The sequence below is a fragment of the Lepisosteus platostomus genome, chromosome 10, assembly GCF_059453375.1.
Source record: "Lepisosteus platostomus isolate fLepPlt1 chromosome 10, fLepPlt1.hap1, whole genome shotgun sequence".
NCBI classification, from domain to species: domain Eukaryota; kingdom Metazoa; phylum Chordata; class Actinopteri; order Semionotiformes; family Lepisosteidae; genus Lepisosteus; species Lepisosteus platostomus.
Window position 1 is genome coordinate 51,786,594 of NC_142620.1, and position 24,712 is coordinate 51,811,305.

Genomic DNA, 24,712 nt, shown 5'->3' on the forward strand with positions numbered 1-24,712 from the left:
AGGCTATATATAAACCTACGTTAAAAATAGTTGGCATTTCAATTGATTTAGGGAAAGATTCACAGTGGATAAAAGCTTCCCAGAAGTAGGGCCGCCTGGTCTCATTCTCTCCCCAGCCTGCGTCACAGAGAGCCTTTGAAGGAACTGGGAATACACATGGATAGAAGATAAAAGGATGATTGGCAGCAGGGAAGGTGGCCCAGTGAGAATTTAACCCGCACCAGCCCAGTGAGTCCTGCTGGAGCAGCGGGCTGAACCTGGGCTGGTGTCAGACGCTTCCTGGAAAAAACGTTCTGGCACCCTCTGCTGTTAGTATCTGAACGCACTGAGAAAAGGCAAACTGTCCACATGGTGTAAAAGCAGAGCATATCTTAGTCTAAAAAAAAAAACTTGCCATGTTAGTGAATCTGCATGTCATGAAGCAGAAACAGATGGCTGCTGATTGACGTTCAAGTTCTTTTGAAGCCGCTGGGAACAGAAAATGACGCCCACACCACAACCAAAGAATGTCAATAACCCTGTTAAGAGTGCAGCTACTGCAGTTTCACCATGATGAAACCGAACATCACTCATTCCCCGTTTAGCCTCCTGGCTGCTGGTACTGTACATCCATCCATCTATCTTCTAACCACTTTATCCAGTACATGGTCACAGGGGAGCTGGAGTTTATCCCAGTGCACACCAGGTGCAAAGCAGGATACACCATGAATGGGATGCAAGTGCATCACAGGGGAGACACGGTCAGCTGCTGCTGTACCTCTTCTTAAAATGAGCTTAATGGCTCTGTTTGGAGTTAACATAACTAAAATGCATATGCTTTGGCTTTATGGACTTGGGCTGGTTTTCGCAGCCCCCCCACGTACTACCCACCTTGTTGCTGTCTTGCAAAGAAACACTCTGTGTTCATCTGTGACAGGAGGCAGCCGAAGACTGATGTTGAGACAGCTGTTCGCAGGCAGAGCAGTGTGATCTGATCAGCCTGCATCCCCTCAGGGAAGAGGCCCTCTTGTCCAAATATGGGGCCTCAAGCAGTAGGGTGAACCCCTGGGTTCCCCCAGGGCCCTGCTACAGAGCCTGAACTCCCAAAGCAGACGCAGTGAAGGACAGCGAAGGCTGTAGGCCGATCACACAGCGCGACCACATTGAGAGCAAATAAGGAAAACATTCGTATGGTTAAGCAGCTGAGGCTACCCTTGGTCCTCATTCATTGCCAGTTTTATCAGTTTACATAGAACAAAATTAAGCTTTTCTTCAGCTTACCAAGTGATTTGAGTTGACAGCATTAGTCCTGGAAGGCTGTAGGGTTTTCATGTGAGATATTGCTATAATACTTCAATAAACACATGCCCTGCTTGAAGTGGTAAATGGTTTTGTTTTCAGTAACTCATGATTCTGAGACCTGTTGAACCAGGGCTGTTGCTGTGGTACACAGTTGTCTTCCAGATTGCAGATATAACACTCCAAATGTGCAATTTTAACATCATCTCCCTGCTCTTGTAACAATGGCAAATTTGTTTTCCTTATTAAGAAAGTGTAGCTGACATAGTTTATGACTTGTGCTCCAGTGCATTATGGCAGAAATCTTCATTTAATGTGTGGTGCACCCTGCTATAACAGGAACAAACTCTCCAGATCAGAATGTGAGAAGTCGATTTTCACTCCAGTCCAGAACACACACCATGCCCTAGTTCATTGCTTCACAGTGACAGCACCAGTACCAGTAACTGCATCAGAAAAGCACCAGTTTCGTGGAGCAGGAAGAACCAGGACTTACCAAAGCTGGGCCCAGAGCTTTCATTATTTTGTCTTGGAAGAAACAGTGTATTTTCATTAGGTCCTTCCTCATCCATCAATGTTTTTTAAGTATTTTAGTGGGTGTTTAAAAGGGACAAGTTACTCCCTCTCTCTCTCACACAAGATTTAGAGATGACATTTAACTTGCAAAGCATGACTGGACCACCAGGGGAATCCAGAACAGCCTGAGAACCGTAATGCACACATAGGGGAGCATGCAAACTCCACACAGAGGGTGTGCCTGCCTCTTATCCTGAGGATATTTCCCTGTGAATACATCACTTCCTTCTACAAAACAACAAGCACCAAAACCCAGCGTCAAGCTTCAACTACCTTAATAAAATACTGCTAAATTCTGTTTTTTGTCCAGATGATTTAACATATTTAATTATATCCTTTAGAAAGAAAGAACCAAAAGGGAAACTCCAGAAAACTGTGGACGCCATGAGATCAGGTCTTATTTCATAATAAGCCTTCACGGTGTCCATCTATAGTTATTATTTCAAAGCTACAATTTTTAGGTCATTGGAGACTCAGAAATTATTTCATTCGCTTTAGTTTTTAAGTCATTTGCATGATGATATTGTTCCTGTATTTTTCCCACATTTATTACTTTCTTATGAAAGCAAAAACTGGCACAGGGATCCTTTTCCCTGGTGCCTGTGACATAGTTGTTTACTCCCTTTGAGATCGCATTTTTCTACCAATTCAGCTACTTTCTCCCTATGCCAAGTCTACCAAACTTCAGCCATACACGAATTCTAGAGAGCTTTAAATCGCTTGCATGACAAATGGAAAACAACCTAATGGGAAGGAGAAGGGTCTCAGCTTTTACATTGAATGAGACAAAACACAAAAAGCATTAAAACCCCATGATCAGTTTACCTGATGCTGCTTATATGAAGCAGCTTACATGAAATACAACTACCAGGTTTTTGAACATATAAGCTTTGCTATTCCCTTATAAAGTACAGTATATGCTGCATTCTGCAGAAAGTGCCGAGCTAAAGGAGGTGCTTCTAATGGGAATTCAAACCCACATCCCTCTGCCCAGATGTCTGGCCCCCTAGCCACTGCCCCACATTGACACCCATTGCTCCCAGTCCTGTTCTTACATGGTTGTGTTTTGTAAAGGCAGCAGGGTAGGCACAGAAATGAACTCAAGCATGACCCGGTGATCAGTAACCTCAGCGTCCTCAGGGCAGGAGCTACAACAAAGATTGGGCAATAAGGGTCATCAGTGAGGAGACAGTAGATTTACGAAGGACATACATCACATTAGTGGAACTCACATATTCCTCCTCCGTATTAAGAGAGAAGCTCTGTGTTTTGGCAGGAGATCGTCTGATACTGAGCTTTCTCTCTCTCCTGCACAACATGGCCCCCTGTTGCTTCCGTAGAAGAAGCGGGAAAGTGGAAAATACATTTGCCAGGACACCTGGGGTCAAGAGCTTCCTAGTTCATCAACAAGACCCTCCAAGACCTTTATCGGAACGACGGGAAGGCTGGATTTTTTAAAAGCCCCTAAGGAAGACACTCAGACACACACAAAAGCTAACCAGTAACTCAAAAGAACTCAGTGCAGAGGTCAGTAGTTCATTTTGACCAATTTTTCCCCAAGGCTACAAACTACCGATCAACCTATCTGGGATACTGTGACTTGTTTGTTTCTATCAATGCGATGCACATTTGTACTATGCTGAGCAGCAGGTCTGCACTTTCTGCTTCACTTTCAGGAAGTCAAGAAGTCCTGAAGACAGTGCTCTGAACAAACAGTCCAAAATCAAACCAAATTAGCCTTGCTTTGGCTGTTATATTGCTTCAGAACAACTCGGGAAAGTCATAGCAAAAGCCTCCTTCAACAGTCTGTCTTTTGGGTTCTCAAATCTTCATCCAAAGCCACATAATGTATTAACATGGCTTAGCTGACGGAAAATACATTTGTGAAGACGTCCACAAAAGGCTGATAAAGATCATGACTGCTTTTGGTGACCACAGCTTTTAATGTTTTAGTTTTCACAGAGCAAAGTCTGTTTCCAGTTAATCACATAGCTGTTGTATCCAACAAATCCATCTTAAAAAGAAAAACCTGAAATTAATTCCTCGTTAATCATGTTCTCAATGCCAAGTGCTGCAGAAAACAAAAAAAAAGGGGGTTAGAACATATTTAATGAGATTAATATGTCATTCTGCTTTGCTCCAGTTCAAAAGAATGTACTTTTTATATTTCTTGGTTATCGAAAGGTATGTATTTGTATAATTGGCACTCAAAGCTTAGCAGGAAATGCTCATTGTCAAACAGATTTATTTAATTTTGCTAGGTCATTATTATAACACGCAAGGTTTTTGAGCTTCATGCACCAAGAGAGCATTAGGCAGTGTGATGGAACCATCACATCATCCATCATTTTACAGCAAGAATTGTGCGTCTTATCCGAGCAGGCAGGGTGGAACCAGGCATTTTAAAATCATGCTGACTTACACATTTTAGACAATCACAATCTGTTTTTCTGTGGTTTAAGTGTTGTCATCTTGGCCACCACTTACAAAAAAACATACTGCACTAGGCCATTAATGAGCACCCAGGTGCATTCCTGGGTCTGTAATGCTCAACATACCTTTCTTATGTTTATTTACAGACAGATAAAGAATACAAATTACAGCCTTTAATCTGATTCATTAGTACAGAATTGGTGCTTTGTGAAAAGGACTTGTGCACAAGAGGCAGGTATGGATCATGAATTAATTGCAGTAGACTGTTTAGGCTAGACTCAGTGGTAGACAAAGGTAAGACAGTTGCTCAACTAAATAACTTTTTCACCCATGTCCAATCACCAGGGCCTCATCTTTTAACGAGGCATCGTAAATAGTGTTCTGTTCCAGCTGAACTTTCACTAACCCTGCTTGCCCTGTTGCCGTGAAAGCGATAATAAAAGTTTACTCCATATCCATAAAAAACACAATCAATCTAGTTCAATCAAGCTAATTGATTCTTTGTAGTTTAAGAACTCCCATTGCCCCCAGGACAGTTCAGAAGCCAGTAAAGGATAGGCGAAAAAATGTTCTGATGCTCTTTAAATCTGAAAGCTACTGTGGTGAAGAAGGTTTCTACAGTTTTCACCTCAACACTAACCAATGTAAACCTCTTTAGTGTTGTTACCTCTACACGTTCAGAGTGCTGGGAATCAACCAGTCCACATAATCAAAAATATTGGTGTCGTGGAAATCTTGGGACATTTGAGTCCAAGCTATAAGGTAAAGAAGACAGAGGCAGGGAAAGAAAACCTCACTCTCGCTGGTTAGCATATGGGAGACCACAATTCTGGCTGCTGTTTCCACTCGAGTTTAGGCACTGGCCTAAAACACTGCCAGGCACCATCTTTCTTACAATGACTGCCAAACAATGCTGAAGAAAAACAAAAAAAACACCACAATGAACCACAAAAGAACCACAATGTGATCAGAAATGTTCTTTTTAGCCTTACTTGTTTGGTAACTACTAAATGAAGCAGAGCAGTCTTCTTACCCATTACTGTTCTTATGTTCTAAGAAGAACAGGGGGCGATCAAGGCCAGCAGAATGTCTTGATCTCTTTAAATCAGCTCCCAGCAAAGAGAAGAGTTCCCAGCTACTATCCTCTGCTAATGAACCCAATACTTAGTTCTGCTGGGACCTTACAAGCTAGTCAGGTGAGCTAGGATTCAGATCGCTGGACTGTGGACCTCAGTAACTGTACATGAACAACTCTGAAAGTGTAAGCAGACACTGGGGGCATGGCACTCAACAGAACAGATCCCAGCTACAGACTCATACTCCTGACCGAGTCTCAGTCACAATTCCTGACTACAAGGCCATTGAACCAGCACTCCCATGTTTCACACCGAACACCCTGCAAAATCAGGTTCATACAGGAGTAGAGGCCACACATTTTTGGGACATGATGACTGTGAGACCTGACCAAACCTGGGGCATCCCTCCCCCCACTACCACAGACACATACAACTGGTATTTGAAAGGAAACAAAACAAAACATTTCATTTCCAAAACAAGTCACACTGTTTCCGTTTATGAAGGATACATTTGAATCGCGTGACAAATTCACAGGAAGCGAAGACAAAACTAAAGCCATTCACCGCACACCAATAGGCAGAGAGCATGGAAAATTATGGCCTGAAAAAAAAAAAATTCCAATGTACTTTACTAAAATATGCAGCTCCATTTGTATCAGTCTCAGCCACCTTTATCCCACCAAATATCGGAGTGAAAAGAATATGGAGGCTCTGCCTTTTCATTGCTTTCCTTCCACAGATTGTGGCAAAAGTCTTAAAGAAGAGATGTGAACATAAACTGGCTACAGCAGGACAGCCCAGTGTTGCGAGTGGAGACATGAAATCCATGGACTGGCTTTCTAGGTCTTTTAAAGACCCATGCTCTGCAGAGCACCAGTAATTCCTGCTCCAGATAAACCCGGAAGGACTGAAATTGGGGACTTCAGAGACGAGTTGAGAGGGAAACCAGCAAAAATGTGGGCCCTCCCAGTGTTTTCACTGCAATGGATGCATTTACACATTAACTGCAAGATTGGCTTTGTGAAGCTCTAACAGTAATCTGCCCAGTGGAGAAGTAACGTCTGAAGTTACCAGTCACTTCCTACCCATTGCAAAAGTGTTCTCTTCTCTTTTGAGGCTGAGGTCCAAAACTTCCATTTTGGGTAACTATAAAACTGGCCATATTATAGTTTTTGTAACCCACATAAAACTGTTCTAGATGTTACTATGTCCCTGCCTGCTTCAGGACAGCAACCCAACAAAAGCTTGAGGCCACTGCTGTGTCTAAATACGAGTGGGGAAAAAAACTACAACAGTGTAGTGGTTGCAATGCTTTCCTACCAAAAATTGAACCTGTGGTTTTCAGCTGCATTTCTGGGAGAAAAAAATTAAAAGCATATACTGTGGTTAGCACATGAATGCAAAAGAGGAAATTCCCTTTGAGCTCCTCATGCTTTTACAAGGACAGCCCTTCTACATATTATATGCATTAAGCTGAAATTGTGAACTACCAAGAACTCAGCAGCCATATTACCCTGCAACTCACAACTGGCAGCCCACTGGAGCTCCGCAGGTGTGAGCCTGGTCAGTACCTGGATGAGAGACCTCCTGGGGAAAACTAAGGTTGCTGCTGAAAGAGGTGTTAGTGGGACCAGCAGGGGGTGCTCACCCTGTGGTCCATGTGGGTCCTAATGCCCCAGTATAGTGAGGGGGACACTATACTGTAAACAGGCGCCGTCCTTCGGATGAGACGTAAAACCGAGGTCCTGACTCTCTGTGGTCATTAAAAATCCCAGGGCGTTTCTTGAAAAGAGTAGGGGTGTACCCCCGGCGTCCTGGCCAAATTCCCCATTGGCCCTTACCAATCATGGCCTCCTAATAATCCCCATCTATGAATTGGCTTCATTACTCTGCTCTCCTCCCCACTGACACCTGATGTGTGGTGAGCGTTCTGGCGCACTATGGCTGCTGTCGCATCATCCAGGTGGATGCTCCACATTGGTGGTGGTGGAGTTCCCATTACCTGTAAAGCGCTTTGAGTGAAGTGTCCAGAAAAGCGCTATATAAGTGTAAGCAATTATTATAACTGAAGAGCCACAGTTTTTATTGACTAGAACATCTCATGCTTCTCCTTTCTGTTACTACGGATGGACGTGTGCCAAAAACACATTTGTAAAACGGGGGATTCCAGACCTGGTCCTGCAACATCTTAATCCAATTAATCCAATAGGTAATCCATTTCTGCTTGGGGAGCACTACATTCTGGGTGTAACCTGATAGCTTAAGGGTGCTCAGGTTCCCAGGTGGCGGAGGTGGCCTCATAATTTGGTTCTGAAAGATAACTAAATTACGGAGTTTAACAAACTACCTGCGCATTTTTCCCCAAACTTTGGAAACTCAGGTGAACTGTTAAACGTGATGTACTGCGTCTCTCCAGGACCCCTACTTAATAAGCAGTCCATTCTGACAAGGCCCAGTCTCAGCCAGAACCACAGGTTGCAGGACCACATTCATCAGTGATGCAGGTGAGTATGCCAACTAAAGTCAAGCTCCTCTGCTCCAAATTTCTCTGTCCTTCAGTGCCAGAGCATAAAAAAAAACAACCTAATAAAACCCAACACTCCATCCAGCACTCTCGCTGTATTTTTTTTAATTTGCATGTTTATTTGGCAGTCCAAGAAAAACAATTGCACAAGGTCCAAAAAAGTCAGTACAAGGCATTCTCAGCAGTCTGCTGGGAATGAGCAAGTCCTAAAAAAAGCAACACGCCAATTCTTCCCTCAAGTACCCATCTCCCCCCACCCACCCCATATTCCAAACTATCCAGAGTCCTCCTGCCAATATCTATACATTCTGTACGCTCAGGACTACCCCTGCAAATGTAAACAAGTTCTGCCAATAGAGACCCCTCCCATGATTTAACCTGAACATTCACTTGGCATTTTCTAAGAACAGTGCACAATGCTATATAATCCAAGACACGTGGCACAAAGTTCAAATAATTCCCCTTAAAACTCCTAGAGAATAAAGCGACAGGGTGTGAAAGCGCTTCATTTTCACTGTGACATTTATTTTTCAAATTCTCGGACGTTAAATCTAAAGATAAACTCCTATAAACATACCTAAAAGGTCACATCATAATCCCAATAAACATAATGAGAGAGGAAAAAAAAAAGCTGAAGACACACTTCTATGCAAATCTGTAGGCTGACAAAAGTTTTGTTTTTTTAGTATTATGGTACAAAACGCAATATGATTGAATGGGACAGCGATACAGGTAAGGTTCTCGGATTTCTCCAGCTCGTGTGAGCGAATTTCAGAGCATGGCCGCCACCCCTCCCCTCTCACTTGCAGCTGAGTGCATGAGTGATTGGCTGATTGAGTCCAGGAATCCCGTCCTCTCCCTCTTCCCTTATTGGCTGGCTGGTTGCCGAGGAGGGGGGGGGAGGTTACCTAGCGCATACGCATGTGCAGGCTGTGTTTGGGCCCGTCCACGCGCTCCAGCTTCTCGAAGTGCTTCCTGGCATTGCGGATATTGATGAGCGTGGCCGCAGAGGCTGGAGAGAGAAAGAGGGCGGGTGTGTGAGACTGAACAGCGCCATGTGGTGGTTTAACGGAAAAACCCACCCGAAAAACATTTTAAATCCGTGTTTCCAGGCGGCACAATGGGAAGCGAAGTAAAAATTTAAAACTGTGTCAGGGGTGCTGATCTGAGGACAGCCTAGCCACGGGACGGGATTGAAGCCACTTTCCTTGAGCTGCAGTTTCACTCTTGTGTCAATAACCTGCACCTGATTTTGGAAAATTGATCTTCTCCCTTGTCTAATGAAAAGGGATAAGCTGTTGGAAACAGATACCACTTCAAGAGCTTCTGCACTCAATCTAGGAGGTCCAGCCACATTTCATGCGTGTCCTGTAAAGGTGGGACACTGTCCGAGTACTGCAAGGCTATGCTGTGATGTCTGGGGGGGAAATGGGAATTTTTAGAGTTGCATCAAAGAAATGCTGTTACAGAGCCACAGTGCGAAATGCCAAAACAGCGGCGTTCCTAACACACGGGGTACTTACGTATCGAGGGGTCCGACATGATGACCATCACGTAGGTGTTCGAGGTGAAGACGTCAATGAAAGCCGCAAAATTGGAATTGCGGACCTCCATGCTCTGGAAGGAGGCGGCCAGTTTGCTACGAAAACAAACGACACGGATCAAACGAACGAAAGCACCGCCACAGTGCCGCGTGTCAGCCGAGGCGGCCTCGTGGCTTTTTTTTTCTGTTCCGTCTCTGATCCAGCTCGAGGGGCAGCGAGGAAGAGAAGGAGCGAACAGACGGGAAGAGAGAGAGAGAGAGAGCACGACGCACACTGGCAGGGAAGAGAACTGTACCTGCAGCTCAGCTTGAACTGTTTAATGATGTTGCTGATCTTCTCAAACCTGTGGGCATCTCGCTGCTCCTTGCACTGGTAGTGCGAAATGACCTGAGGGACACGACAAGACACATCAGGTCAGCCGGCTCCAGACCACAGAGCTTCCACAGAGTCTCCCCTCCGACAAGATTTAAAACACTCGGATTCAATTATAACAGGGTTATGGAATGGACCTAAACCAGCAGTAACTGGTTCACTGAAAAAGTCATTCCTCCTACTTTTCTTCTTTAAAGATGCCCTGGAGATATACGGATAAATACACTTTCCATAATTTTGCACAGAGACAGCTTTCACAAAAGCAGTCATGTTTTCGGCAACTTACCCCCTTCTTCCTGCTTGTAAAAAATGCTTTGGCTTTCAGAGGGACAAGTTTGTTACTCTTGGCTTGACGCAGCCGCATGTTTATTTATGCTAGGTGCCGACTTCCAGCTGGGAGTGCCAAGCTCTAATCATGGATGTATGTGGAACATTCCCAAATTTATCACCCTCTGTATTAGGGCTAAACAAGTCCAGGTTCAAAGTGACACAAGGATTCGGCCGATCTTTAAAGGTATCCATAAAATGAGCGTTTCACTGCAGGCCTTCAGCCAGAAATTAAGACAGCCACAACTTCCAGCACTCTCAAGACTTTGAGAGCCAGTGTCTGAATTGCTCCGCTTTCTAAATGCAACTGAAAAGCTATACAAGGTGCGAATTTAACAAACAAAAATGAAAAACTCTCTATATTTTTCAACCGAGAAAGAATTTGGTGACTTGGGTAGAGTTTATCTGGTGTGGATTTAAACTTCGTAACAAACCAAAATCTTGGGATTAAATCTCGCACTTGTTACGCGGTTATTGGTCATTTTCCTCCTTCCTACTTCTCTCTGCCATTCACATGACCCTGACATCTTCCTGCACAGCCAGCGTGGTGTAGCAGACATGCACTCTGTTTACAAGGTTTGAGGCCCCAGCTCTCACCAGGAAAGTGGCTCTTTCAAACAGCAGCACCTCATCAGCCTCTATGATCTGGGCGAAGTTGCGGAGGTTGGTCTCCAGCTGCTGCACGTTGGGGATCAGCTGGTACACAATACTGGACCAAGCCTGGACGGGACAGATCCGAGGACAGTGTTCAAACAGCAGCACCGGCAAGGACAACAACCCCAGTTCCCACACATACCTTGGAAAGAAATAGCTGAACCATGCTTTGGTAACATATGGCAACGATAACAACAGATGCAATTAAAAAAATCCACTGATGTGCTTTCTAAGGCTTGGTTTAAATCCTCTATATACATTCTTGCATTTCCTACAGTCTATTCTAGTGTCAAAAATGTCAAGAAAACGCAGGACTTGTTTGTTGGGTTTTTACTAACCAAGATGGCGTATCTGTCAGAAACAAAGCCATCTAGGATGCAATAACTTGGCTGGCTGAGAACATGGAATGCGGAGAGTCTCAGCTTGCAGTTTTTCCAGATCACTCATTTTTGGGATGCTGAACCAGGGTTCACACATGGCTCAACCTGTACAGACTGATTCTTGCAAACTTTATAACGGTTCCTTCCATTCCCAGAGCATTTGTCACCTGGAAGGATCACACAGTGTTAGTGTTTTACGTGTTGGAGATAACAAAATCCAACCACCACTGAAGGTGGAGATCCCACCTGGCTGCCATCGTGCACCAAGAGCTCCGCTACACAGCACACACATCAGGTGTGTAGGAACAACTACAGTTCTCTCAGTCAGCTGTGGGGCTCATTGGAGGTACATGTTTCTGATTGCAAACTTACACACGTTTATACAGAAAAGGATATTGCTGTTTGTCGTGGAGGTGAGAATAACTGGATCAATTATTCTTACACCAGATGAATTAATGGGGATGTGAGGTTTAGGGAGGCCATGTTATGCACACTCAGACTAGAAACTGATCCAGGATACAAAGGCTAAAATCCTTAAACTTACAGAGCCATGGGACTTTTAATGACCAAATAGTTAGGACCTTGATTTAATGCATGACCCAAAACAACATCTCCTACAACAGTGTCCCCTTTTACCATACTGGAGCACAGGATTGGAGTTCTAGTCCACAGGGAAGGATTGCCACCTACTGGCCCACCAGTGCACTAACATCCATTACAGAAAAAAACTGGTGTTCCTTTGAGGTCTTCCATCCCAATATGAACGGTGATAATGTGGCTATCGAGGTAAAATAATGATATACTGATGCTGATTATCGTACAGATGGACAGCCCCTGAATAAAGGTTGTTGTTGTAGTACTTAGGACTTTTTGACAGCATGGAACAACTGATAAACATGTCAACAAGCTGCATGTCAATAATAAGACAGTAACACGTCTTGCAGTGAACATGCATGAAACAAGCATGTTCACTCCTGCCACCTACTGGTAACCCAAAACCATTAACAGCAGCAACAGTCTCACTTGGGGCTCTCCAAACCTTAGATTGATAGATAAGTCTTTATAGATCCCGAAGGGAAACTGATGAATTCCAGATGAATATCCAGGAATTTGATAAATTCCAGATGAATATCCAGATTCCAGGATATCAGAAATTAGGCTACAAGGTGGTTATGCTACTTTTGAATTACTAAGTGACAACAATGCATTGCAGAGAGATTTGTTAAAGGAAAGTACGTTTTCTTTCATTTTTGCATTGCCTCATGCTAGAGAGGGGAGGCAGGGGTCAGGGGTTCAGTCTGACCACAGTCATTTACAGAAATGAGCATGCTTAACCCATGTGGAATACTCCATACTCATTTTAATTGTAAGTTTTAATCAAATGGCAACAATTATCTTACAAAGACAGCAACTATAGAAACAGAGAACACATACTTTTTGCACTTTCAGTTTTATACATTTTTAAAAGCCAAACAGCCCTGTCTTCACCACCTCGACAAGACAAAAATAATGCTTTTGTCCTACGGTCACCCTTGTGTTAAGCTCCAATACATCAGAAGACAAAAGCGCATACAAACCCAACAGGAGTCAGTGGTACAGAGATACAAGCACACATTCAAGCCCTCACCTTGTAGAGAGTTTCATCCCAGATAGAGGTCCTGAAACATGTGCACTCCAGGGGGCGGGACAGCCTCTTCAGGTCCTCTTCACGCTCCTTAAATATCTGAAGCCAGTCAGTGGGGGGGGGGGGGAATCATGAAGGAGAAAGAAAGGGGTTAAAAGCTGGACCCTTGTACCAATGAGAGGCCCAGCTCTCCCACGCACTAAAAAAAATAACCTTTGACTTCAGTTACACATCAGCTACACCACATTGTCTCCAGGATCTGCTCAGGCACTGGAGAAAAATAAATCACCGGAAATAACAAGTTCACTGCATTACTGCACAAAGTAGTATTATCTGTACTGCATGACTGAAGGGTTCCCCAGGGGTACGTACTGGCAAAGGGCTGGAAGTGGGGGAATGTGCAGTTTAAGCCATCTCTCATCTCTCATCTGTGCTCATCGCTTTGCTGGGGGACAGAGGAGTGAATGATTTATACCCAGCAGGCAGTAGTAAAGTAGTAATGATCTCAATAAAAACATTTAACCCCTTTGTAGAGGGGAAATGACCCACACCTGTTCATAGCTTTTAACAGCAGCTATCTCTGTTTTTTGTCCTTTTCCTTCTGATCTATTGGGAAGGTTGCCCGACTCTCAGCTAACTTGCTTATTTCCTTGGCTAGGTCTCATTCAAGAGAGGCACTCACATCTCAATGTCAAAGAAAGGTGGGAGACAAAATGAGCCCCAGAAGGTCCGCTGCACTGAGAGCAAACACAGTGAAGTGAAAGAAGACAGTAAGAAAGGCCTTCAGTCCCCATCGGTGGCATCAGGACCAGGCTGCCCAGCTCTGCTCACCAGATCTCGCTGGTCCTCCTGCACCAGGTCCATCTTGTGCACCAGGCAGAAGACCTTGGCGTCGGGCGAGTTCTGCAGAATGGCCTCCAGGCAGGACTGGTAGTAATGCATGTCCTTCTCCAGCTCCCGGCTCTCCACGTCAAACACGTAGATCAGCACCTCCACGTTGCGGAAGATGTTGTCACGCTGGCTCGTGAAGTAGTTCTCCATGAAAGTGTCCTGCCTGGGAGAGGAACAGAACAAATGGCATTTAAAACAAACACACTGACAGACATACCCATTAGTTCCACTGCACTGGCATTCAAACCTGCATGACCAATGGCTTCACGTGCTTGCACTCCACAGCAGTAAGCACTAGCTTTGAGGACCTCTTTAACATAAAGCTGTACTCTCAGGTCACCCGCATTCTTATTGCTCACACTCTGCCCTTCAATACATCGGCATGCGTCTGAGACAAGTAGGCTCCTTGTGGCTCACACTCAATGCCGACTACTCAGCTGTTATGCAATTGCTGTTATGCAATTCTAGACAGAGCCACATGAATTAAATAGCATTTAGCTTTCTGGGAAGGGTTAAATACATCATTCATGTTTTGCTTTAGACTCTGTTACGCAACAAAGTGAAATCCAATGTTAACAGTGCAGAAGAGGATGTGTGTGGGGGGGGGGTGGCAAATACTTATATTTTTTTGCAACAAAATGCCTTACATTTTAAATATAACCATTTATAGAGCCACATTTCTTTTAAAGCTTGTTCAGTTTTGCAAATAAATGGCAGTGTTGAAGGTTAGCACAGTACCTGATCAAGCACTGCCATTCGTATTCAGACGGAGTGAAACGACGATGAGGGGTGTGTAAGTGTCTCAAAGGACAAGGGGTCAAAAATGACTCATGGGCAGGATAATGTGGCTAACTCACCCTCCACAGTCCCACAGATTCAGCACAAGGTTACCCAGGAAGCGGACGTGAGAGTGCTCTACATCAACTAAAACGCAAGAAAGAAACGGGTTTTAATTACCAAGTGCTCAAAAAGTTAATGACTTTGATAAATCTCTCTGTAGTTTCTTTTTGATCTTCCTTTTGAACTTCATGACCCACCTGAACTCACATTCCCCTGGTAGCCAGGACTAATACGAAACAGGGAGCACAAAGTGCTAACATATGGGTACGCTCCCAACAGCACATGACTTCCTCAAAAACATCTGTAATCAAATTTATTTTAAAAAAAACAGGTTGGGAGATCAATATTAGGTAACAGCACGAGCCAGATCTGAGACTGAACTATTTGATGTCTCTAAACTAACAATCCGATAAACAGGGGCAATAAAATATATTACAGAACAGCAGATGTAATCCTCACTTCATTATAAGGATTCTAATACCATCCTTTAGTTTGTTTTTATAGGGCTATAGGGACAACGGCCTATATCTTGTTAGCACAGTGCTTACTGGTTGCTCCCAGCCTCCTGGTGTCCCTGGCGATGTAGTTGGCAAAGATAATCGATCTCATACTGGTCTTCCCAGACCCGCTCTTTCCCATCAACAGCACCTGTGTGCAAAGGATTGCAGAGACAATGAGGGACAATGATTTCACAGCTCTACTGGACAATCTGAATCCGAAGCTCCAAATCACTGTTTGGCTCCCAATACAAATTTTAGGTCTCTCTTTCCAGCTCCGCTTCCCCCCTCAGTATTCAGGGTTCAACTTGAAACAAGTTTACTGCGTTTAACTAGACAAGCTCTGCACTGCTATCATGTTTGTTAGTAGAATGAATGGCACCTATAGGATAGCTAAAGAAGGACTTAGTACAATAATAACAACAATGAGATTCGATATAGTGCATTTAATCTCAAAGCACTAATAGGAGGGTACACCGAAGTGCAGCACCAGTTTTGTGCCGGCAGACCTAATACACAGAAGACTCACCAGCTGAATACAGAGGGACCTTTAGGGGTGTCAAATTGTGCAAGAACATTCTTGGGACTCAGCTAGGATACCCGGGTTAAGACCCCAGCTCATAGGAACAGTGCCCTGGGATCCTTTAAGATCTCGGCAGCATCTGTTCAATAATAGGCTATTTCTCAATGGAGATAGATGTCCTTACGCCGTACTGTGCTTTTAGCAGAACCAGAGACACCTGAACCTTTGGTGTTAACGCCAGTGGTGATGTGGTGCGCAGGACTGGTAATCTTGGAATAACAGCTGCAGACTATAGATGCGTCCCGCTCCCCCTGTGGAGAAAGTGCCGGCCACAGTCTTCCACCCCTGCCTACCTTTTTCTTCATGGCTGTGCTCGACATGGCCTCGTCGGCCAGACTTCCACTGAACCTGCGGCGCCCCGCGTCCCCAAAGAGCACCCCCGGTCTCTCTGCTGCACCCCGTCTCTTGCTACCAGGCAGGCGACTGCTTCCCCGAGGTTCGGCTAAGAAGAGAGCAGGGAAAGACGAGAATGAAGAGAAAGATGGAGCTTGCGCACGTGTGAGGGGGAATTCAAGGCGCCGCAACTGAACTATCAAAGTCCAGAGACGCCCTGCAGAACACAGTTGTCTGCTGGAGCCACACAGGGGAATGCAGGAAACGCAATACTAACCTGCAGCTTATGGAAGGATAGCACTTACACGCAATCCACAGGCCCGTCTATGACCTCATTCTGGCATAAGATCTGCAAGAGACAGCCCCATGAATTTAGCTTCCCAGAATGCTTTCACAGGGATAGACCGTGCACCGCGCACACAGAGTCAATGAACTGTGGTACCCCATCCACCATTACACTGCACACTTACAAAGAACTGGGGTATCATCTTTGGCAAAAAAAAAAATACTGACCTCTTCTGGCAGATGTCCGGACTCACAAAACCCCTATGTAAAGTTCAGCGCCCGGGTCTCTCTGACAGATCAATCCGTTTTTATCGTCCGGTGATCACAACCGCGCTCCACAACAAAGCTGACTGATCATGTGCTGATGACTACGACTGTAGTGTAGTGGCTTATTCAAAGCTCCAGGGGGCGTCTGATTACAAAGGGTAAGCCTGTATAGCCTATAAATAGAATTTAATTCTACACTTCTTGCCACTGAGCTACCTTCACTGTAAACACCTAGAATATGACTACACACTGGCGGTAATACTCAAAGGGAGCATCAGTTTCCATCTGAAAGACGAATAGCTCCATTATGTAACTTTGAACTGACTGACGGAATTACACAAATAACCCACAGATTTACAGGAACAGACCGTACCGGCAGCTGTGTGTTAACTGGTGGGTACCGTGAGGACGACGTGATTGAAACTTCATGTACAGCAGCAACGGGAGAAACAAGCGCTTTGTCACGGAAGACACTGGCAAATTGATACGGGCGTGCTTGAACCACTACGAATTTCAGTGTATGTATAAAGAACCCGGTATAAAACAACTCAGTAAGTGCGTCCTAACTATAAAACTGGTAAGTATTAAGAAAGCATTTACGAAAGTCAAAATACAGTGAGCGACCAGCACTGTCTCACGGTAACAGAGCAACAACAAGCCTCTTGTAGCTCTTCCGAAGCTATCGTATCAAAGCCGTACTTAGAATTATTTTAAAAAACAGACAACTCCTTCATATAAAAAGGATTGAATCATACAAGACTCGCTTACTTCGTTTATTTAAGTCTTCGAGTGTCCCATTTCTTTAAGCTTTTGTATCCGCAAAGCTCAGTCAGGCCCAAAACAGGAATCTCTCCGCTCCCTCACGTGACGCCCCAGAGACCACCCCCATCACGTGAGACGGACCGGAAGTGGATTTCAACAGACAGCAGGAGACGCATGCGTAAATGCCTTAGTCCGTTCATTACAAAAATACCCCCCAAATTCCCTTTTTGAGCGTTACAACTGATATCTCCTGTAAGTCTTCACCTCTGGGCTGTAGCTCACTTCACACCGAAAGATATGTTTCTTTGTGAAGGTCTAAACCTGCAAACCTTAACCATCTCATCTTGATGGCAGGGAAATTTTATTCATGTAATATCTATTAAATGATTTATCGCTAACTTACCTGGTAAAAAAAACATGTCCCTGTTGAAACTTTTTATGTCTGAGATATAGTGAACTAGTATTTTTTCATGCAGCCCTGCTCGATAATATTTACCTCTGTACTCTGTGTTTTGTGAGTAATTGGGATTCCATACAGTTTCACTCCTCACTAGGCAGCTGTACGTATAAACAAGTTAGTGAGGCATAAATACATTATGTAGACGATATCACTTCTGAAACTGGAGAGACTGTCAACTTTGTTAATTTGAGGCCTTTCCATTGTTAAAGAGCAAAGAAGCTGGCATCCCTCTAAGAAAAACCAACCTTCTCCTTCAGCTTTCTCTCCCTTGAGCCAGCTGGGTCGATAACAATTTCTCTAGAGTCCCTTCGTCAGCTGCCCTTTCTGACGGCTCCTGCTGAATATAACACAACACATGACCTCCCCCTATTTGAAAATACTGCTGATTATGATGCACCAGACTGTGTGGCAAGGATAGAACTGCTGTTTAAAGCTGTTTGTGAGTCGCTAGCATTCCATTTTATTTCTGTTTTTAAAAGTTGTCATGATTATTGTAATCATCTCACGACACTGAGTGACGTCCTCTGTTCTTTGCTGAGGCTGGAGGCCAGAGGCCAGGTTAGTCTATCAGCAGTATTCTGCCTGTTGCCCGGGCCCCAGGACTCTTTCAGCAGAGCCCTGGTTTGATCCTGCACGTTTTCGGCTTAGACATTAACATTCCTTTTATCTGGAGAATGATCTCAGCCCGGGAGAAATGAGCCATTTTTCACATTTAATGACCTTGAAACTGCCCCCCCAAACAACATCAACACACTGCTCTGCTATCTCCAGGCTATTAACAGGTGGCTAAATAACGCAGAGAATTCTGAGAAAGACAGCCTGAGTCCTCTTTAATCTCTCGTTGCTATGGCACTGTGGCCAAGCTTCAGGATTGACAAACTTTTTAGTTCTTTTAGGGGAAGGCAACATTTTTAATCGATAGTTCAGGTGGGTGGCTGCGTCAGCATGCGTAGGCTGCAAAGGAACAAGTAATAGGGTTATTCCATGCTGAAAAAAAACAGAAGGAAGAAAACACAATGTTTCGGCTGTGGAGCCTTCTTCAGGTGTGCATTTTTTTAATTGATGCCTAATGTTTAGCATCGGCAAAGTCTATTTTGATAACAAAGCAGTAGAATTAGGCTATTTCAGGGTACATCCAAAAAGCAGTAAATGTGATATTGGTTGTATGTCCAGTATGGTGTCCAGCAATGCATAGCCCTACCATTTTACTTTGTTGCCTTCTGTTCTGTGGGGCTGATTTCTTGAGTAGACAGTGTTTTCACAACTCCACTAGAGCTCCACCGACAGCCTGGAGGAACTGAACCTCTCCAGTCTTGAACAGAGAGGACTAGGAGGAGACCTGATAAATTCCCCCTCCAGGTGTGACAGTCCCCGGCTTGTGCTCTTCCTCAGTTTGAATAGCGAAATTCAATTGAATAGCGAGACAGACCACTGTATTCAAAGCCGAGAACAGGGGGTACTTGTTTTAATAAAAAATGTTTTGTATATTTTTACTTAAGACCACCCTCAGAGGAGGGAGTACAGAACAAAACAGACCAGACCTTTACCCAGCTCAGAGGCAGGAACAGCTCTGCTGACACAAGGGGCCCTGTGCTGTCAGTGGGACTCTGGGATTGGGATTGGGATTGGGATTGGGATTGGGTGACATCAGCTCAGTCCAGCCCGTTCAGGGGCAGGATCAGCACTGTGGACGCACGGGCCCTGTGCTCTTTCTTGCTACACAACCTCACGGTGTTGCAGCACAGCGATGGCCGATCCCAGAGGATGGAAAAACAACGTCAGCCCCGAGAGTGATAAATCACCGCATCTGATGCATCTCAAACACAGCTAAATCACCCAGACGTGCCCCCTCGCGGCCCGACGAGCACGACCCTGCGGCTTCATCGTCTTAACGTTGTGTGATTTCTTCCGCCCCGCGCAGACAGAACTCCGCCCCTGCGATGTCGAGAAGCCCTGCCAAATACACCGTGATCAAACAATGCCTCCTGCCACTCGCCTGCAAACTGCCCTGCAATTAAATGGAAGGGAACTGATGACAAAATAAAACACTAACAGCCTGGTCTAATCTTGGCCGGAGGCCAGCCAAATTAAACTGGGTTGATTCAGAGATGATGCTAGGGCAACCAACTATCAAGCACAAAACGGAGCACGCAAAAACACATTTCTGTCTGATCTTTTGAAATTAGGCAGTATGCAAGGTCCAACATGGGTGACCTTTAAGAAGACTGGAAGCATTCTGGAAGTCTGACTCAGTACATTGTGCGGTTTTTTTTCCTTGGGGGAGTAGGACTCCTCTTGGCGTGGACCCTTTCTAAGAACATGGACTTTGAAAGAAATGGTGAAACAAGGAAACCACTGCTGAAAAAATAGTCAAGCAGGGTATGGCTGCCTTTAAAAAAAACAAAAAACATGGAAACATGGAAAAAACTGGAAAGAGCGGTTCAGGATCACCCTGCATTTAATTGCTCATTAAAGTCCAAATCAATCGCCTTGCAAAACATTTATGAACAACCAATTGTAACAAAATGCTACCTTATCCCCCTCCTCAGCTTGTGGAGATGCCCAAAGCCCCGCTGAGGGAGGCTGGCGCTGCCTGAACTCGTACTGACAGCAGGCGCGTTCATTCTCCGCTGCTCTCCAGGAACAGCGCGCCAGCTGACGGCTCACTCTCAGCAGGCGCCCTGCTCCGGAGGACAGGCTCTTGGGGAGACGGGACGTGCCCAAGGGGTGTGCTGAGCACATCAGGGAGATTATTCCTGCTCCACAGCCCTCCGGCCACGTCACCCAGGTCATTTAAAGGGAAACCGGCTGGTTCTGGCACTGAAAAACGTTAGAGCAAGACAGCTTGTGGCAAACAGGCTTGTGCCTGTCATATTGGAAGAGGCTGTCGGCGACCTTCGTTGATTAAATTTCGCGCCATCCTACTGCTCCTTTGTCGGGGAATCTATTCTAATGGATCTTACTGCCCTTAACTGTCTCTTTGAACCTTTTGCCTTGACTTGGAAGACAGCAAGTCACGTTAAAACCAGCACGATGGCCCGTCAGTGTCCTGTGGGGAACACCAGCTGAAGACAGCCAGGCAGGAAGCAGGACCGGAGCTTTCTTGCTCTGGCAGGTAGACGTTGGGGGTCTCCACCTCTTATTCCCTCCCGTTGGAGAATATTCCACCTCTGCTCCACTGGAATGGTAAAGCCGGGTGTGTTAAAAAAAGGACGGTTTCTATGCTCAGCATCCAACAGGGTGAAAGCCAGGGAACATCCAGATCCGTTGCTTGGAATTGTGCGACACGCAGACACAGGGAGAATTTCATCTGCATCCCCTGGGAAACGTGAAAGGAAATTTACAACTCCCCCCACCTCATGGCACAGACCTGCATTTGGCTCAGTGCACTCTGAGAGTCCCCTTATTGCAGGACTTTGCAGAGATAAGGTTTCATAAAGCTGTCTGAGACATTAAGGTGCAGTTCCATCTGTTCTTGCTCATCCTTCTGCATCGGCAAGCAGCAAAGGGAAACTCGGGGAGCACCATAAACCTTCGGGGGGAATCGGATGAGATATTATGAGAGAGGATATCCTTTTCCATAAAGATAAAATGTGTGGATTGTGGACTATCAGGATTTTGGCTGCCTACATCTTCCGGACAAAGAGTGCAGAGTGAACATGAATCTCCTCTTGTGGAGCCTTTGGATGTGATGGAGTAGTGATTGTTTCTTCAATCGTCTTTATGACTCGAGGCAGTGGGAGTGATCATCACACTGTCCTGTCGACAGCCCATGGGCTAGCTGTCTGTGTCTGACTCTTATTGTCTTATTGTCTGGCTCCTGTTTGTGATCTTCAGGAGGATTTGGCTAGAGAGGTGGGAGGGGGCACAAGTGAGCAGAGCACGCAAAAGGGCATTTTTCTCTCGTTAAAAGCTGTGAAACTCTACGCTACAAGAAAGGGTACTGCCCTGACAAGGGATGTCCTGCCCACGGGTAAAGAAACCACTCTGAAGGATACGCCTTCCTCCAGCAGCCAGTGAAAACATCATGGTTATGCGCATCAGCGACAGCTGACGGCAGATTCACAGCAAGCACCATAAGCGAACCTGTGCTCACGTTGATATTTAATGAGTGGTCCGCAAGAGCACAGCCGTTCAACCACTCCTGCTGCCACTGCATGTGCGCCAACTGAGCTCCAGCGCAGCTCTGGCTTCGGACCTCTGGCCTCTGCTACAACGATAGAAGCCATGCTAAGACTCGAGATATTTGCTCCTGGAGAGTGGTGCCTTTGTTGCTTTGCATAGTCTGTAACCCTGGTCCATGGAACAGCCAAGACTGCAGGGACACCCTGTGCTACTCTGAGCTAAGCAGCACCTCCCCAGCCTTCCATGGATGTTGTCTGGAACCTCAGCCTTCCTTTCAACGAGACGGACGACTCCGCCGAATCACTGCTCGGCCCCGTGTCCCTGTTCGAGCCACACACGCTGGTGCCGGTCACGGCGGTCTGCGTGGTGCTCTTCCTGCTGGGGGTGAGCGGTAACGTAGCCACCCTCTTGGTTTTTTGGAGCTTCCGGGAGATGCGCACCACCACCAACCTCTACCTGTCCAGCATGGCCCTCTCCGACATTCTCATCTTTGCTGGGCTGCCCTTTGACCTCTACCGCCTGTGGAGGTACCGCCCCTTCCCGTTCGGGGACTTCCTGTGCCGCTTCCAGTTCTACCTGAGCGAGACCTGCACCTACGCCACCATCCTGCACGTCACGGCCCTCAGCATGGAGCGCTACCTGGCCATCTGCTTCCCCCTGCACGCCAAGACCCTGGTCACCAAGGACCGGGTCCAGCGGGTCATCGGGGCGCTCTGGGCCGTTTCCATGGCCACGGCAGGGCCCGTGTTCTTCCTGTTTCACACGGAGGGCCAGGAGTGCCGGCAGACCGAAGAGGCGGTGACCTCCGGGCTCCTGCACACCCTGACCTGGCTCTCCACGCTGTACTTCTTCCTGCCGCTGGCCTGCCTCTCCCTGCTGTACGGCCTGATCGGCAGGAAGCTGTGGAGGTCCCGTGGGCAGGTCGGCGGCCCCCAGGCCCGCGGCCGGGAGAGGTCCCACCGGCAGACCATCAGGATTCTGGGTAAGAACTAGCCGGGGGGGGAAAAAGCAGAAGGGCGGGGGGGCGCTTGGGTTTCTGGCGCGGAGCAAAGTTAGACTTCCGGGCTGGGACTGGGAGCCAGCCGTGAAGGTCCTGAATGAGGGAAAAGCATTGTTCGATTCCCCAGCCCAGTGAAGCACGGTCTCTAGGCACGCTTCTGAACAGGGACAATTCGCTGATCAAGCCCATGAAGAGTGGCCAAATATTACAGTGGCTCTGTGTCTTGTCAAATTTACTAACACGCCTTTAAATCGTGAGCTGACCACCGTGCAGCCCTTCCTCCTCCTCTGGTTCTTGACTGAACGAACAGACGTCGTCTATCCTCTTGGTTTTATCTCGGTGAGCCCTAATGTTGAGGGCACCTTGCCTCTAATGAAGCACATTGTCCATCTCGCTGCCACTGCCGATTAAAAGCTGTACTGCCACAGTCCTGCTTTTATTTAACATGCACTAGAGCCACGCTCTGATATTGCCTGTTTTTTTTATTGAGTTGGACGAAAGATCACGCAGACCTAATAGAAAAAACATTTTATATACTGCGGTAGCATCAACGAGATGATTGTGCAAGATAACACAGTTATAAACCCAAGGCACTTAACAGGTGCTGTAAAAGCTAGGCACCAGAAAGGACAAATTAAAATCATTTACCACCATTAATCATACCAGCTTGGAGACTGATCTTGAGTTTGCGGTTCCATTTTTCTGGCTGTAGGTTCATTGATGCTGTGTGTGCTGGAATCATACGTCTCTCTTTAGTTAGTGTTTCTCAGCTCTCACCTGTATTGGAAAAACTAAAGGTTTTTTTTTAGAATTTTGTAGTTTGAGGTATGATTAATTTAAACTGGCGAGAGTAACTGTAACAGATTAAGCATAAGAGCCACGATTTACAGGTTTGCATGGAAACCCAGCCTGCAGTTAAATGCAAATAACTGTTCACTTCCATTGCTCAGTGACGCGTGGTTTCCAGGCTGCTACTCAAATGGGGTCAATTCGCTGATAAACCACGTAAATTGTGGCCAGATAGCAGCTCTGTGTCTTGTTTATGTCAAATAAAGCAGAAGTGTTTAAAAGAGGGACACTGGGTGGGCAGAACTGCTGTAGAGGGGCAACTGGTTCCCTCGCTCTGTAAGTGTGGCAGCTGTCCTGAACGGCTCTCTGTCCCCTCCAGTCTTGGCGGTACTGTCCTTCGCCCTGTGCTGGCTGCCGTTCTACGTGGGCCGGATCTTCTTCTCCAGCGTGGCGTGGGCGACGTGGGCGGGGCAGGAGGTGGAGTCCCTGTACGCCGCCTCCCAGAGCTTCAACCTGGCCGCCATGCTGCTCTTCTACCTCGGCGCCTGCGTCAACCCCGTGCTCTACAACCTGCTGTCGGCGCGCTACCGCGCCGCGCTGCGCCGCCTGCTGCGGCCGGCGGGCCGCGCCCCCGCCGCGCGCGCCCCCGCCTGCAGCCGGAGCAGCCGCGTCACCCCTCCCGGCGACACGGACGCCAGCACGTGTGTGTGATGGGGCAGGGACGGGGGCTGCAGAGCCGCTGGACATTTCGGCACGCTGCAGCGAATCCGGCTCGTTCTTGCAGAGCAGTAACAATGCTTGAATGGAGATCAAGCGGCAGACATACTCTGCACAAGCTCGGTTGCCCCCACCCGCACAGCGACCGTTTCAATTCAAAAGTACATAACTAAATCAAACAGCAAAAAAGTACAGGCTCCCACGCAGGAAATCCTTCTGGGAGCCAGACTGCAAGCAGAGTAAGAACACAGCAATGTGGCAGGATACAGGTCCAGTCTGCTCAGCGAGCTGGCCAAGTAAGGCAGACAAGACCAGTCTGAGACGCGCCGGCCACTCCTTTTAAAACACCTGTCTGCAGTGTTGGTTTGTTGGGAA

General features: G+C 46.3%; 2 protein-coding genes across 4 annotated transcripts; one reads left to right on the forward strand and one right to left on the reverse strand.

The window, feature by feature from the left end:
* Positions 1–7,985: 7,985 nt before the first annotated feature.
* On the reverse strand, positions 7,986–17,406 carry rraga (Ras-related GTP binding A). 3 transcript variants are annotated; one of them, XM_088597109.1, is made up of 11 exons: positions 17,253–17,406; positions 16,210–16,281; positions 15,893–16,041; positions 15,068–15,167; positions 14,537–14,603; positions 13,620–13,842; positions 12,792–12,887; positions 10,728–10,850; positions 9,727–9,818; positions 9,411–9,526; positions 7,986–8,899 (listed from the first exon to the last, which is right to left on the reverse strand). In XM_088597109.1, the coding sequence occupies exons 3-11, from the start codon at positions 15,917–15,919 to the stop codon at positions 8,796–8,798; spliced, it is 948 nt and encodes a 315-aa protein (XP_088453235.1). In that variant the 5' UTR covers positions 15,920–16,041; positions 16,210–16,281; positions 17,253–17,406; the 3' UTR covers positions 7,986–8,795. The 3 variants fall into 3 exon arrangements, with proteins under 3 accessions (XP_088453235.1, XP_088453236.1, XP_088453237.1); XM_088597110.1 differs by lacking the exon at positions 17,253–17,406 and adding an exon at positions 16,446–16,585; XM_088597111.1 differs by lacking the exon at positions 16,210–16,281 and having other exon boundaries at positions 17,253–17,384.
* A 3,024-nt stretch (positions 17,407–20,430) lies between these two features.
* LOC148653975 (growth hormone secretagogue receptor type 1-like) lies at positions 20,431–24,331 on the forward strand. Its single transcript, XM_088597518.1, has 2 exons — positions 20,431–22,813; positions 24,000–24,331. Exons 1-2 carry the CDS (start codon positions 22,075–22,077, stop codon positions 24,329–24,331), a joined length of 1,071 nt encoding a protein of 356 aa, XP_088453644.1. The 5' UTR covers positions 20,431–22,074.
* The last annotated feature ends 381 nt before the right edge of the window (positions 24,332–24,712 follow it).